Source organism: Phlebotomus papatasi, chromosome 2, assembly GCF_024763615.1.
Source record: "Phlebotomus papatasi isolate M1 chromosome 2, Ppap_2.1, whole genome shotgun sequence".
Classification (NCBI taxonomy): Eukaryota; Metazoa; Arthropoda; class Insecta; order Diptera; family Psychodidae; genus Phlebotomus; species Phlebotomus papatasi.
Window position 1 is genome coordinate 1,124,583 of NC_077223.1, and position 17,087 is coordinate 1,141,669.

At 33.5% G+C, this 17,087-nt stretch overlaps 2 protein-coding genes across 5 annotated transcripts; one reads left to right on the forward strand and one right to left on the reverse strand.

Moving 5' to 3' along the window:
- The first annotated feature begins 1,857 nt into the window (after positions 1 to 1,857).
- Positions 1,858 to 3,098, forward strand: LOC129802125 (uncharacterized). The gene is made up of 3 exons (XM_055847709.1): positions 1,858 to 1,942; positions 2,011 to 2,097; positions 2,569 to 3,098. Exons 1-3 carry the CDS (start codon positions 1,888 to 1,890, stop codon positions 2,808 to 2,810), a joined length of 384 nt encoding a protein of 127 aa, XP_055703684.1. The 5' UTR covers positions 1,858 to 1,887; the 3' UTR covers positions 2,811 to 3,098.
- A 2,035-nt stretch (positions 3,099 to 5,133) lies between these two features.
- Positions 5,134 to 17,029, reverse strand: LOC129802112 (guanylate kinase). 4 transcript variants are annotated; one of them, XM_055847693.1, is made up of 4 exons: positions 16,790 to 17,029; positions 12,762 to 13,253; positions 7,665 to 7,775; positions 5,134 to 5,492 (listed from the first exon to the last, which is right to left on the reverse strand). In XM_055847693.1, the coding sequence occupies exons 1-4, from the start codon at positions 16,881 to 16,883 to the stop codon at positions 5,449 to 5,451; spliced, it is 741 nt and encodes a 246-aa protein (XP_055703668.1). In that variant the 5' UTR covers positions 16,884 to 17,029; the 3' UTR covers positions 5,134 to 5,448. The 4 variants fall into 4 exon arrangements, with proteins under 4 accessions (XP_055703668.1, XP_055703669.1, XP_055703670.1 ...); XM_055847694.1 differs by having other exon boundaries at positions 5,134 to 5,730; XM_055847695.1 differs by having other exon boundaries at positions 5,134 to 5,797.
- Positions 17,030 to 17,087: the final 58 nt, after the last annotated feature.

The window sequence follows — 17,087 nt, forward strand, 5'->3', positions numbered from 1 at the left end:
TCGAGTGAAAATGTATAAATCTATGTCAAAAATATCGAAAGTATATTTATCTTATATATTATTGCTGTTATGTTCAAATAATGTCGTGAAATTGTATGAACATCATGTTTTGATATTTTTTAGTTACATTTGTTCCGTAAAAACGACAAGTTGTATGCAACTTGTGTCCTTTTTGTATGACGCTTCCAGATTGTCAAATTCTACTTTGTTTACTAAGCAGAATCTTCCAGTGAAAATTTGTGAAAAAAGTGATGTCTAATATAAGTTAGAGTCCCGAAGAGCGCCGGGGTCTACATTAGAGTCGAGTACATAGATAGAAGGCATTGAATTTTGCAAAGTAAGTGTAAATGATGGAAAAAATAGTGAATTAATACTTTGTTTGTGAAAGCTAACATTTTTCTTCTTTAATTGCATTGTAGCGAAACTACAAGCGTTAGGACAACTTCCTGGTCTTCTGTTGTGAAACCAATTGCAGAAGGAGTATCCAGAATGCAGAAAAAGTTCACGAACCGCATAGAATTTCAGTGTTATGACATTTTTTGTTAATGTTAATGTTTAATGTTAATACAATGAGCGACATTTTATAAATATAATCACTAAAATATATAAAAATATGTTATTGTCTACTTTTCTTACTTATTCGGGTTATAATATCTTGATTTTATTTTTTCGGAACAAAGAGAATATTATGGCGTGGAAAAATATAGAAAGTTAGCGCTGCCAAACCCAAATTAATGGAGAAATTATTCACAAAACGTTACAGTGCAACGATATTTGTCCAGAATAGGATTAAATGGGCTGTATTCTATCAAAACATGCTGTAAAAATCTGAAAACTATAAGTTTTTTGAATGATGTAATGGAAAAAGCAATAAATTCATTCAATTTTGTTTTTTTTTTAAATTTCTTAGCTGTCCCTTGAGAATTTCAAGTCGGGAATGAAATTTTGTTCACTAATATTGTATCCTCTGTCGGAGAACAGTTATTGCATTAAACTTTCATATGCAATAAAAGTGCACGAGGCACAGAAAATGTGACTGAATTGTCAAAGATAAATGAATATTTATTCGAGTAAAATATTTGAGCAAGTCTTAAAGAAAAATACAAAAGAAATGGTAGTTCTTCAGTCGATAGTTATAAGATTGGTATTACAGAGTGATTCTATTTTATTTAGTGATAATCGATACATTTTACCGTACCGGATGACGTGATTATGTCTAATATGAAAAATTGTTATATTTCGTTTGTAAAATTGCCCATTCACCCGATTGTGGAACTCTTTTATACTTTTATATAAAAGAAATTTGTAAATTCTTTGTCATCGTTTTCGTATAGATGTTAGACATATCTATTCATTTATAGCGACAAATGCTCCTTGGGAGTAGTCCTTAATAAACCAATTCTAAGTTATTTTTTCCAAAATATCTTGATTGATAGGAATTTAGAGGAGTTAAGCCATATGGCTAAGTCTTAAGTCTTAAGCCCGTATTACTGAACGGATTCCAAGAAAATCTATCCATTTTCTGATCTCCATCAAATCTTTTCATTAAAGTCACCTATGGATGTACTAAGTATCGTATAAAATTCTAAAACAATTTATTGGCTCTTTGGAATATTTAATTCTTTAAAGTGAAAATACAAAAAAAATTTCCCAAACATCTCCGGTCTCCCCTACATAAATGTAAATACCAATTAATACAATCTATCGACAGTTGTTTATATAGATGGGCACAATGATCTCATATTAATACGAAATTAATGGAAAATTTCATCACATATATAATTGAATTTATAAAAAGAACACAATAAAAGTAAATATCTTTGATGAAGGTATAAAAGACGGAGGAGAATCAATTAAGAATTTTAGTGGTAATACTGAGTTTGAAAAATGAGAGCGATATTCGTTTCAGTTTTTGTTACTTTGGCATTTATGCCAGTTTTTGGTAGGTTCAAGTTTTTTAACTAAGGATCTTCGAAAGTATATCCGCTGAAATTTTTTATTTGTTTTTAGTACTTTCTCAGCAGAATAATCTAACGGATGGAACACAAGTTGAAGAGAGCTCCAGGTTGTTGGACAGACTTCAAAATATTATAAAAAGTAAGTATTATTGAAGTACGGAGATTCTTTCAGGGATAGTGACAAGTGCTCTATTTGGCAAATGTCGTACGGTTTATTCGTTAAAATATATCTAAAGGGTGATTTAGTACAATTTATAAGGTTAAGATCTAGTTACCAAATATAGTTTGAATTAAAATCTATTGAAAAAAAAAATACAACCTACATATAGTTTCAAAAAAAAAGTCTGACTTATAGAAAAATTTGTACTAAAAGTGATGGAATTTTTCTGAACTTTTGACACTTTTTTAGATTCTTTCTTCTCAAAGTAAAATTCTGAAGAAATATGGCAAAATATAGCGCAAAAACCAGGAAAAGTTGATTTAGAACTGTCATGGAGGATGATAATCTCTTTTACAATAAACTTTGAAATAATATCAATTTTATGTTTTCATAAAGTGAAATAGTTTTTAAGGATATGTGTTAACCTTTTGTAATTTTCAACATTTACAGATTTTGTCAAGAAATTACTCAATTGGATTAAGAAAAAATATGAAGAACTTAAAGAAACTATACTGATTAAAGAAGAATTGATCAAAGAGATTTTGAAAGAATTAATAAAACACTTTAAAGACATCAAAGCAGAAGTTGCAAAGGAAGTTCTGGAGTACTTAGAACCATACAAGAAGGATTTTGGAACCCTCTATAATCAGTTTATTGCAGGAATTAAAGAAGTAATTAAAAAAGATGAATAGTATGGAATCAGCTTCAGTCACCTGAATCAGTTTTTGATCGTTATGGCCTCTACACATTGGGAGAAATTTTTGTCAAAAATTGCTTTTTTGAAGGAAATTCCCTTTAGCGTTGTAGGGGGAAACGTCAAATTTCTGTCAAAAACGCAATTTTTGACGAAAATTGCTCCCAATGTGTAGACACCTTTAAACTAAAGCAATAAAAGGAAAAAAAAGAAACAGCGTCACCTTTATTATACTTTGCAGCAAAGGTTCAATAAAAAAATTCTTTAAAGAATATTCTGAAAAAAATTATTTAATTGTTTAATAATAAATATTATTGCAGATTATTAAAAATTACAGGCTAAGCAGTAAATGAATGGCAGCATAGGTGAACCAATACTTTGGAAAAATCCCATTTCCTCCAAAATTCAAATATAATTATAATGGCTCCGGTACATCTCTTAGCTCGGTATAATTTAAAGAAATTAAAATTCGCGTCCCTTTTTCTCTCAAACGATTTGCATAAGTCTGTCCAACTTTTTCGATCTCAAAATTGGACTGAACTAAATTTAATTTGGTGTGATGTTCAATAGAAGAAGAAGATTACGGAAAAGTAAACGTATGCAAAGCTTTTAAGAAAGAAAGGGACGTGAATTTTGACTTTATGAAATTTTCCTGATCGAAAAGATGTGCTGAAGGCATAAGTAATTCGTTTTAAATCTTTCACTTGATGTTTCAATGGAATTTGAATTTATTTATATGAATTATTCTAATTCACGTAGTGGACCATTATAGTATAACCCTGAACAAGATAAACCTTTCTATTCATCCAAAGTCATTAATTTTCGAAAAATTCGAACAGAAAATAAATTTAGATTTATTTATTTATTTTTATTTATTTTTTTCGCGGATTTTCGCGGAGCGTGTATTTTTTCGCGGATTTTCGTGGGGCGCGAATTTTTCGCGAATTTTCCAAGGGCACGAATTTTTTTCCACGGATTTTCGCGGAGCGCGTATTGTTTCGCGTATTTTCACGGGCCGCGTATTTTTTCGCGGTTCGCGGGGCGTGTATTATTCGCCGAATGCGAATTTTTTGCGGATTTTCACGGGGCGCGAATTTTTTCGTGGATTTTCGCAAGGCATGTATTTTTTCACGGGATGTGTATTTTTCCGCGGGACACGAATTTTTTCGCGATTCGCGACTTATCTCGCAGATTTTCGCGGGATACGATTTTTTTCGTGGATTTTCGCGGGGCGTGTATTTTTTGCGGAATGCGAATTTTTTACGGATTTTCGCAGGGGCACGATTTTTTTCGTGGATTTTCGCGGGGCGCGTATTTTTTCGCGGATTTTCACGTGGTGCGTATTTTTTCGCGGATTTTCACGTGGTGCGTATTTTTTCGCGGATTTTCACGTGGCTCGTATTTTTTCGAGGAGCGCGTATTTTTTCGCGGGACACGAATTTTTTCACGGATTTTTGCGGGACGCGTATTTTTCGTGGGCAATGAATATCTTCGTGGATTCTCACAGGTCGCTGACAGAGGCCTCTAAACGAATCTAAACTTGAGGCCTCTATCTCCCATAGTTTCCGAGATAATCGACTTTAAAGATTTTCAGACACTTTTATGCATTTCTCATCCAATTTTCCTTATTAATAACGATAATAAATTCTGAACTGCGAGAATGCCAAAAAATATAGCAAGTGTTTTATCTTGCCTCTCTCTCGCGTTTCGTTCGAAAAGTGACCGAATCACAGTTGGCACGCATGGAAAATTGCTCGAATTGCCTGTAATACCGATTCAGAAAACAACAAATACGAACAGTAATATCTTACTTGTCGTTTACACTACTAGAGTGTACTCTTTCTTACACACGTGATATTCCATTTGAAATTTTGCATAATATATACTTTTCTTTCCGTCTTTTCTTACTCTTAGTATTAATCTTATATGTGACACCACGGTCAGTCACCAGAATTACTTTTTGGATAAAGCTTTCTCCTGAACATTTTATTTAGCACATTACTGTTCTGAAGTGTTTCTGCATTATCGATTTTTCTTTGTGTTGGTTCCCATCGCGACTATTTTCTCCAGTCCTCGCTGTGTTCTAAAACCACCAACCATAGCCGTGACAAGAATCAACACAAAGAAAAATCGATAATGCAGAAGCACTTGAGAACAGTGAAGTGCTAAAAAATGTTGGTTTTTCGTTGGAATAGCACCATAACTTTTTTCGAGAGCAGAAAACCCTACAAGGGTGTTTATTGTTTATTAATGACTTCCCATTTGATGCAGGTTCTAAATCAGGCTATTCTATTCTACTAAATAAAAATGAAAATAAAATATTTAAAGTTGAAAATTGAACTTTTATTTAATTTTTTATTTCTTTTATAATTTACACACATTTAAATACAGTATTGACTTTTAACCTCATTGTACAAAATCATTATTAATACAATTCAAATTCTTTAGGTATAAAAATTATGATTTTTATTATATTTTTGATTTTTAATACAAAAACTGGATATATGGCATTTCTTTTAAAGTCATCACCAATTCGTGTTAAACGATTTTCACATAATGTTTGCAGTTTATTTTAATTTTTCATGTTCAAATGGAAATTATACAATTTCTTTTGTTGTTTTCTTTTCTGCAGATGATCACTCTTGGTCCAAATTCTTGTAATCTTTTATGATGAGTGGTGCTAATAATAACAAAATAATTTATTTCATCAAAATGTTTCACCAAAAGATCATCAACTTTTAGCAAAACCTCATTAGCATGCTTTAAAAAAACAGAAAAGAATCACTGCATTGCGTTGCATTATGGTTTTTTTTTAATATTATTTTCACAACACTCACTTGCTTTTTGGCATAACATTTAATAACTTCTTTTTTTTCATTCTTATTAGTCTTCTGTGTCACGTTGTTCTATTGAGAATGCTAAATTTCCATTGGATTTTTTTTAGTTGTTATTTGGGGAATTATCATGTTGCTATATAAATATCACCTACAAGATCGTTTCTCCTTGCGTTCACAAGCTACCTTGTCACCAATTCGAAATTCGGAGGTTTCTTCGAAATTACTAGAATTAGTGTGCTTCCCGCTGGAGCGCTTCTAGCACACTTTGTTCGAAAATACATATTTTGACAATTGTCAAAGCGGATTTTCGAAGATCAAAAATGACATTACAAAGAAAAATATTAGGGTACTTTGTTCGTAAAAATAAGAGATATTTTCATGGGTGGAATGATAACTTTTCGATACTATCGAATAGATAGTATTGATATTAAGAGAATGTCGACTTTTTACGCATTGTTGAAAATGTTACGTACATTTCGAATATGAAGTTCCTATAAATTTATTTTAAGGAGTTTAGAATTTGCACTAATTCGACAATATCGATTCGACAGTATCAATAAATCTAGATCTGTTGGATTTACTGAATGACAGCTTTTTATGCATTATTGGACCATTAATTGATCCATTTTTAAAAGAATGTGACTGTCATGAATATTCATAACTACAAAAAGTATGGCTAATACTTCAGTTTTTCAAAATCGACAGTCGATACTATCGAAGAAAAATTATAATGTTGCCCTTGTTTTCGAGGTTTTCGAAGTAAAAGTTCGACCGATTTTATCCTTGATTTGAAAGTTTATGGCACTGGCAAACCTTTAAGATCAAGAAAATTTCATAAAATCGAAATTCACATTCTTTTCCTTCTCAAATTGTTTGTTAAAGGCCGTCCTACTATTTCGCACTCTTCTTATTCTTTTGAACATTACGCAAAATTTGATTTAGTTCAATTAAATTTTGAGAGAGGAAAAGTGAGATAGAGATATGCAAAACGTTTGAAAGAGAAAATTATGTGAATTTAAATTTCACGGAATTTTCCTGACCTAAAAGATGTGCCGGAACCATTAGAAATCGAATTGAGAAGTTTTAAATCCAAATTACAACTCTGGAATTCAAATTGGTAGTTTTAGATTTTGAGTTTGACGTACAGTTAGTGCATAAACGGGTTGTCAATTTTTCTGGAGCTTTAAATTTAAGTTTAGCCTTTTTTTTAGTGTTTTCAAGAATAATTTCGAATTAGGGAATTTTCGAATATTAAAGGCTACTTGTGAACGCAGGCTTTCTTCAAAAATTAACCTAGTAATGTCTTTTTTCTAAATCTTTTTCTAAAAATTTTTCTACTTCTTTCTCTAATTCTACAAAGAAATATTTCACAATCTACAGAGATGTCATGGAATGTTTTTCTTTCTGTATTTATTTATTGCATTTCCGGTATATTGAATATTGTTAATCAAATCCAGAGGTGAGCAAGAACCGTTTGAAACCGAAGAAATGTCAAATGAAAATTGTACGTCAATGATCAAAAGGTTACCTGGACGAAATTATTTTGACGTTTATTCGGTTCCAAATGGTCCTTGTTTACCCCTGATCAAAACCTTTTTCAACACACAAAATTTGTCCATTTTGTTGAACTTTTCAAAGAGTTCTGGTTTTGATTGTTAGGGGTAGGTTTTCAGGCTTCGGACAAACTGTGGCTTCGAACATCAATAGCTAGCTTTAAGTCAGACATTTCCTGAAAAAGTTATATCAGATTCATAAAGGAATATGAGAAAACACGAAGCGTCCGAAGCTAGCTACAGCATGTGCGAAGCCTGAAGTCTTAACCTATTTATTTCTCCTTACAGCAAAAACTTCCAACAATTAGTGAATTTTTAGTTCAAAGAAATTCAACAAACGTGTAAAAATGTGATGAAAGTCACAAAAAAACCATTCAAGTAATTAAAGGGAGGTGGGATAATTGTGAGTAATTCAAGATGAATCAACAGCATTTTCACATCGAGTTAAAATCACATGAGTACCTTCCTCACGCTGCGTCTCCAACTCCTTCACCACAAAATCCCTCAGTTCCTGGTAAGCTTGCTTCAGCTGTCGATTGTGTATGACAATATGAAAGTTTCCCGGAACGCTTCCTGGAAAAATTCATATGAAGCACAAAACACCTGTTAATTGTCACGAATTCTTTTGAATATTTTATTGTACCAAACACTTCGAGTTTATCTTTTTGTCCTTAGCACGTAAATTGTAATTGTGTCTTCTTCATTATTAAAATTCTTATTGACATTAATTATACCATGAATAATAACACAAAGTATTTTACCATCGAAATGATAATGATACTAATGATATTTTTAGAAATAAAAAAGAGTATTTGAGGAATTCCCTGACGTCAGAAAAGCTGTGAATTTGGAATTCAGAAGAAATCTCTTCAATATTTTCCACGCATTTGAAGACAAAATTTTGATAAAATTGTCACTAAAGTGTGAAAAATTATGTTCCGTGTGATTTCTCTTTTATCCGTGTTTCCAAAATTAAATTTAATAAAGGCGAGATAATTTTATTTATGGCTCTGGGGGCGCAAATAAAACACTGGTAATGGAGATAAATATGGATTTTAAAATTTGCGAAGGAAACTTAATTAAAAAATTTATAGGTTATGTTAGAAAAGTGACATTTGATCGAAACATAACCTCATTTTCTGAATTTGATGTTTTTTAGAATAATAAGAAGACTTAACAAAACATAACCTAAATTTAATATTTTAATTTGTACAATAGGTTAAGTCAAAAATTCTTAGGTTATGTAAGGCCTAACCTCAACAGTCCAGAAAACTGTGTTTTTTCTGGACTGTTGAGGTTAGGAACAATCCAGAAAAAAAACACAGTTCGGAAACTTTAAAAAAAGTCAATATTATTGATACAAATGACACAACCTAGAAAATTCTTGACCAAAGAAGTGAATGAGGTCCATAACCTTACAAAACCATAATTATTTTTATTTCAGATTCTTTACAATGCCCTTTTTATAATCAAAAATTTAAAATGAACTTCAAAATAAATTTTGAACTGACTTTCTCATCTTCATTTCTTGCACTTTCATCATGTTGGGAAATTTGTCATTCTCCCAATTTTGCCGGCATGTTGAGCTATTTATAGGCCCACATACTTCTATTATTCAATGCACAAGTGCCGGCAACTATCTGCTTTCGTCACTTTACTGCATCATTTGTTCCCATTGCATCTTGCGCAGTAGATCACAACACATCTTCCAACTTGGAGATCAAATTGAAAATGATAAATATTCCTTTTTAATATTTGAAAAGTAAAAATGACTATTTGCTCAGGAATTTTGCTACCAAAAGTAGGTCAAGAGGTTTATTGGACCACTTTTAGCTATTTCTGGACTTGCGCTTCTGTCGAGTCCAATGCGCAACCGCAGTGATATTTCTCCTCAGAAATTTTCCACAATTTTCCGAGACATTCTTGCGAATGTGCTATCAACACCAATACCGAGAAATTATAGACTTAGGTCTTGGTTTTGGGAATAAAGTGCAAAAGTAGCTGGTGTTCCCTACTCTTGCTTTATTTACGGTACAAACAGAAGGGCAACTCATTTGGGAAAAATGGCCTTTAATTGCCGTTTCTAGGAACTTCATTTCATCTGTTCTTAGGATTCTACGATTCTATAATGTTTCTGTAGTTCTTTTAGTTACGTTTTCGCAATTTAGAAACATTTACCAATTTCTTGCATCTATTTCTGTGATTTTAGGAACGTTTACGGATTTCTAGAAACGTCTCCGTGTTTCTAGAAATGCGTTATCGTTATCATAGAAAAGTTTATATAACATAATCGTAGAAGCGAATCCGATTTTCAGAAACGTTTCACTATTTCTTTTGTATTTTTTCGCGATCATAAAAATGCTTCCGTGCTTTTTCAAAACTCTTTCATTTCTTCAAATCCTTTCTTCGATATTAAAAACGCTTTCGTGTTTCTTGGAGTCGTTACCACGATTTCAGAAAAATCCTCGTGCTTCCAAAAACGTTTCATATTTCCAGAAACGTTTCCGTGTTTCATATTCTTCTGCTATTCTTAAAAACGTTATTTTGGTTCTTGGACACGTTCTCGCAATCTCAAACGTGATTTCACGCTTCTTGGATGCATCTCCGTGTTTGTGAACGCTTCTGCGTTTCTTTGATGCATTCTTTCACTGCTAGAAAAATTTATCAACTCGAATTCGTTGCTAACATACCAGAAACATTTTCGTGTTTCTAATAACGTTTTTGTTTTCCCAAAAACTTTTCAAATTTCAAAAAAACTTTTCCGTGTTTTATGTTCTTCTGCTATTCTTTAAAAACGTTTTCTTGGTTCGTACACGTTCCCTCAATTTCGTAACACGATTTCGTGCTTCTTGGATACTTTTCCGCATTTCTTAGATGCATTCTCGCACTCCTAAAATAGTTTGTCAACGTCGTAAATTCGTTTTTAACATATCAGAAAAAATGTTTTCGTGTTCTCAAAAACGTTTCGGTGTTTCATGCTCTTCTGCTATTCTTGATAACGCTTTCGTGTTTCTTATACCGTTCCCGCAATCTCGAACACGATTTCGTGCTTCTTGGATGCATATCAGTGTTTCTAACTAAACCCTTGTGTTTCTTGGATGCATTCTCGCAGTCCTTAAAGAGTTTATCAACGTTTGAATTCGTGTAAACATATCAGAAACAAAAAGTATTCGTGCTTTCAAAAACGTTTCCGTGTTTCATGTTCTTCTGCTATTCTTGAAAACGCTTTCGTATTTCTTGGACACGTTCTCACAATCTGATACCAAATTTCGTGTTTCTTGGACACATCTTCGTGTTTCTAGAAACGCTTCTGTGTTCCTTTGATGCATTCTCACACTCCTAAAAGGTTTATCTGTGTCTTGAATTCGTTTCTAACATACCAGAAATGCCTTTGGGTTTCTAAAAGCGTTTCTGTACTTTCAAAAGCGTTTCCGTGTTTCATGTTCCTCTTCTTTTCTTGAAACCGCTTTAGTGTTTCTTGGACACGCTCTCGCAATTTCAAACACGTTTCGTGCTCCTTGAATGAGTTTTCGCGTTTCTAAAAATGCTTTTGTGTTCCTTTGATGAATTCTCGCACTCCTAAAAATGTTTATCTGTGCTTCGAATTCGTTTTTAACATACCAGAAATGCTTTTGGGTTTCTAAAAGCGTTTCTGTCGTTTCTGTGATTCCAAAAACGTTTCTGTGTTTCATGCTCTCCTGCTATTCAATAAAATGCTTTTGTATTTCTTGGATACGTTCCTGCAATCCTAAACAAAATTTCGTGCTTCGTGGATGCATCTAAAGCTTGATGAGAGATTGAAGAGTGCATCTATGCTCTTAAATTCATATCTAACATTCCATAAATGTTTTCGTGCTTCTAAAAATGTTTCCGTGTTTTTTGAATGCGTCTTCGTGACAGCAGAAACGCTTACATATTTCTTAAAATTGTGTCCACGATATTAGAAATGTTTCCATTTTATGCTTGCTATGTTTCTACGGTCCTCTAAAACACTTTTATGTTTCTGTGATGTGTTTCCGCGCTTCTAAAACCGCTTTTGTATTTGTTGGATGCATTTTCTAGATCGTGGAAAAGTTTATAATTTGTCATAAATTCGTTTTCAAGATTCCAAAAAGCTTTACATGTTTCTAAATACTTCTTGTGTTACCCGAAACGTGTTCGCGCTTTTAGTACCACGGTTCCTAGTTATCAGAAACCCTATTTTTTGTTTCATAAATGCTCTAGAAACATTCCTATGTTTATTGAATATGTTTTCGCAATTTTTGATACGGTTACGTGTTTCGTGGATGGGTTTCTCTCGTTTCTCTGTTTCGAAACACGCTTTTGCGTCCTAGAAACGTTTGTAGACCAGATGACTTGTGTTTTTACAATGAGTTACCTCTTGCAATAAGCACTTTTTTCTTCTTTTGAAAGTTTTTAGGCTGAAGGTAATACGACATGTGGATTTAGTCGTAGAACGCTCACTTGACATTGCTCGCTTTTAGGTTTGGAGTTATATATATTTTTCGGCTCCTTGTCTCCCAACAGACCGTATTTTGGTAGAATTTTGAAAATTCTCGTAACGGGTTTTCAAGGTCAATGCTTAAAAAGGGTCTAGACAGCGTATTTCTCAACTGAATGGTATCATATTTCGATTCGTTGGAAAGGTCTTGGAATTTCCGATAAAACTGTAACGGTTCCAATCGGTTTTAAACCGTTTCATAACCGTTAACTAAATTCTATCCAAAATTCAATTGTATTACTCCTAAGCTCTTTTGGGTGATTTTTTGAGTGAATCAAAATGTTCAATAAATCGGTTGTGAACCGGTAAACGGTAAATGATGCGAAAGTATTTTTGAGGTATGACACTGAGAAAAAAAAACGGGGCTGCGATTAACTTTTTTTCCTCATAATTTTAACACTTTTTAGGTGTGAAAATATATCAACATTTTTCAATGTTAATTTTATATCTTTTGAAGGGTAAAATTAACATGAAAAAGGGTAACTTTAACCCATAATACACCTAAAAAGGGTAATATTTACACCGATTTCGGATCAATACTGCAGGGTAAAATAAACATTTCCAGAATGTTATTTTAACTTTTTCGGATTTCTTTTACTTTTTTTTTAATTAGGGGTCCATCTGGAAGATGATTGCCCAGGATTTCTCTTACTGAAGGCTCACTGCGTGCGAACTCTGCCTTCCAGCCTAGCTACAAGCAGTTATATCAACATAAGATATTCCTCTTGAGCTCTAGACATACATGAAACATCTCCACTAGAGGGCGTTCAACCCTTATCACAGGAATCTCATAACGGCCACCGTGACTCAGCCGAGATATCCATGTTTCTTTCACATGTTTCAACTTACTTATTAAGTAAATCATGTGCAAAATTCCTTTTCTGAAATCTCAATCTCTATTGAAATCTCAATATTGATTCTATTATGTCAATAAATAGTATATGACTATCACTTTGAATTTGTTGATTAAATTCCGTTGGTGTTATTGGGTTAGTAGAATAAATAATTCAATTGCATGCCCAGATTTATTTCGTATAAATATTTAATAAGAAACCTACCGTATTCAATTTCGCATTTGGCCGTATTGAGACGCTTCTGCAGACTCTCCTCTGTTTCTGTATTCCTTCCCCGGAGACGACGTTCCAACTCCTCAATGGACGGTGGCTTTATGAAGACCAACAGTGGATTGAGATCAGAATTTCTGATTTGCTTAACACCCTCAATCTCAATATCCAACACACAGACTTTCCCCATTGATTGAACACTCTGAACAGCCCTTTTGCTTGTCCCATACATATTCCCACTGAATGTAGCTGTCTCTAGGAATTCATTCCTCTCAATGGCACTCTGCATCTCCTCCACCGAGACAAAATGATAGTGAATGCCATTTTCTTCTCCAGGACGTGGCTTTCGTGTCGTATGTGAGACACTAAAGCCAAAAGTCTCTGGAAATTCCTTAAAGAGCTTCTTGAGCAGAGTACTTTTGCCACTGCCCGATGGGCCACAAATCACAAGTGGTCGTGGACCTTGTTTCACCATCTTCGAATGAACTAGAAAAGTTCCCCGAAAAAATAATTAGGATGCACAACTCAGAATATTTTGCCAAAAAAAAAATCACACAAAAATTCACTACATGCGTCCCAAAATGTTACACGTGCTCATTCAGGCATATTTTTTTTGTCATGCCTCCTCTTGATCAACCTATATCCCCAAACTCACATCAAATACTTCACAAGAAAAAAAAAACAAAGCTTATGCTTTTCTTTTGTCCCAATAAATTATAACTAATGCGCTGTCGTGTGAAATAACTGAGGACAAAATGCACAAAATAATCCTCTATACTGCACTCAATCTCTCAAACTGAAGTGTTTCAATAGAAAATTATTTTGATGAAAAATACCAACTCTAAATTTAACGCTATAAGTACACAAATACCAAAATACAGAATACAGAGACACTGACAAAGTAGTAAAAATAGACAAAATTTTGCATGCAGAGTGCTTAAAATGAAGCATTAAGATGACTCAAGATATTTATAAGAAAAAAAAGTATTAGACGCTATTTTGTACATTTTCCTCTTTCATTAACACCCACAAAACAAAAAGAAGAAAAAAAGAATCCCTCATCGAAATAGACCGAAAAGAAAAGCGTGTAAACAAGCGTGGAAAAACCATCTTATGGGAAAATGTCTTTGAAAAGTGCCGAAAATGAATTTCAAGCAACTTGAAGGATTTTGTGGTTTAATGAATTTTTGGTTGACCTTTACTCAGTTGCGTTATGTTTACATTGACAAACATTAAATGACTGGCGTCGCATTTAATATGTTCCTAATATACTTCCCCCGCTTTTTCTGTAATATCACGTATAGATATTTTTACCAATTTAGCTTTAATGACGGCAAGGGTTCACAAATTTTCAGAAAAGATTTCCTTTTTTGTTGTTTTTTTAATCTATTCACATGACGAGCTTTGCGACTTAAAGCTTGGAAACTCAAAATTGAGAACAGTTGCCAGCGCCACGCACGGGAGAAAACAGTGCCCTCACACGGTGGAAAAGCTCGTTATCCTGGAAGGGGGGGAATTCTATTCTAACGATTCTAACAGTTCACGAACTTCCCTTCACGACTGCTAGAAAAATTATTCTGTATGACTCAAAATCAATTTAGGCAAAGATTCCCAATAATTTTGCAAAGTATTGATTTGGATTTTCGGATATAGGGTATATTAAGCTAATTCAAAACCTGCTCCAAATGGAAATTTTTCGCTACTCCAAATGGAAACGTTATTATTTTCACGATAAATACAGTTTAAATTATTATATTTATATATTTTCTATACCACAGTTTCATTATAGTAAGGTGGGGTAACTGGAGCGTTTTCCGAAGAGTGGTACTTAAACGCTTGTTTTTGGACTGATGAAATTCTTTTTTACTTTTTCTAAATCCATAGAATTATTCACTGTTTTATTCAGAAACATAATATAAAAAAAATATCAAAACTTAATAAAGAAAATCTATAAAATAATGATAATACTGAAATAAGTCAGCATGCGCTAACTGGGTCGCCTTTTCGCTAATTCACTTTTAAATAAACCTTTGGATTTAAAATACTTTTTTTCACAAGGAAAAAACAATAAATGTTTTCAATCAACCCGCTGTCATTAGCGAAAATATCACTGCTAGAAAATTTTTAGTGAAGAACCCAACTGGCACAAGATTGAAATGAGTCGATTACACTCACTTATTTAATGGATAAAAATATTATTTTTGCTTTTTCTCAAACTTGAATAGTTATATTATGTAGAAACATAGGAAACCCATTACTACCATCCTTCATATATTATTAACATACTGCCATACTACAGATTACACTTAGAATCATATTTCAGTTCAGGTTCCCTCCTAAAGTCAAGGATATATTTTGAAATTTATCTTGATGTTCAAGAAATAAACTAAAGCTTAAAGGCCTCTACACATTGGGAACAATTTTTATCAAAAAATTGCTTTTTTGAAGGAAATTGCATACAATGCTGTAGATGGAAATATCAAAATTCTGTCAAAAAAGCAATTTTCGTCAAAAATTGCATTTTTGACAGAATTTTAACAGTTCTGCCTACAGCAGTGCAGACAATTTCCTTCAAAAATGCAATTTTTGACAAAAATTGCTCCCAATGTGTAGAGGCCTTAAGAGAAATTTTTGGAAGGAGACGGTTTTAAACCGGTTTCATATTTAGAAACCGGTTTTAAAACCGTTTCCAAAATAAGGCGGTTAACCGGTTTTTCGAAACCGGTTAACCGCTCTTGGAATAACTATGTAGAGGAGTGACATTAGCTCTAAAAAATGCGACCAGTTTAAGAGTAAATTTTTTCCCGTTTTCGTACAGATTTCACGAGATATTTCCGAAACTCTGCAGGTTTCCAATTTGGGGTTTTCGGTTGCCTATTCTATACTAAATTGGCTTTTATTTTGTATTTGTATTATTTGCTAATTCATTCTACAATGACAGAAAACATCTAATAAAGTCACACGTTTTTTCGGCACGCTAGAAACATATGGGGAAACATAGGAAACGTCATGCCCCTGTATAATACCATGGTAAGGAATGGGTTAATATTAATATGTGACATGGGGGTAAATTCTCCAATTTTCGTGAGTTGGTCACCAGTGACACGAAAAAATTGACCCTTTTTGTTCTCCGAATTATTTTTGAATCATTGGACCATCATTGGATCATTGGAAAAATGCGAGAGGGAAAGGCAAGATAAAAACTTGCTAACTTTTTCGCGATTTCTGCACTTTAGAAAGTATTAATCTTTTTATATGTTACACCACGGTCAAAATAAAATTATAAGTGTGACTTTCTCTTTTAGCCGAGACACACTAGGTGTAGATGGAGATTTTCCAAGACTCATCGGTGCATAGCACAGTGCGTGAAATTCGAAATATCCCAGGTTTAAATGAGTCTCAAAAAGTTATAAAATTATATGGTAAGAGCCCACCTCTAATTCCTTGCACAATTATTGAATTTGCATGTAAACAAGAGTAAAAGTGCACAATAAAAACTACGCGGTAAGTAATTAAATTATGAAAAAGAGCCGCAACAGCCGGAAATAGAAGCATTTTCAGTAAAAGATTCTACTTACAGCCAAAAGATGCAAAATCAAGCAGAAAGTTCAGAGATCAAGGACCTCAGATAAAAGTGGAGCACTGACCCAATTTCTCCCAAGAACCCTCAGGAGCTTCAGGATTATCCCCGAAGCGGAAAAGCTTCTGTTACAGAGTGACTTGAGTGGCCAAGAGGATGTGGCCATGTGGAAATATAGCAAGAAAAGCGAACTAGGAAGCGATAAAACATCTAATTGCGCACATTTTTTTTAAAGAATTCTTGGAGGATGGGAGGCATATTGGGACTCACCCCATGAGACGATTGCCATTAGTGTTAGCATGATTGAGAGCAGTGAAAGTGCTTTTTCGCGTGATGTCTTTGTTAATTGTTAGTTATTGCAATTAGGATCCCAAATGAGAGGGGGGAAAGATGAGAAGAAAAGCCTCAAAATATGACCATTTCCACTGAATTTTCCATTTACCTGCTGACGACAACGGCGAGACGGAAAGAAACTGATGGAATTTTTCTGATAGCCGATAACGACAGATTCTCACAGTTGATTGCAATATAAACATTCACAAATGCTTCACTGATTGTACCTTATCACACAATTCTATCGGTTTTCTTTATCGTGATTGGGGCAAATGAGGAAAGTGCACGTTTTCCACATGTGAACACATTGAAATTTTCATGCGATTTGCCAAAACGGCCTGTCAAAATGGCTTGTTTTGGCGTTGAGACCATTGGAGGCGCCACTGAGCAGCTCCCCAATTTGACAG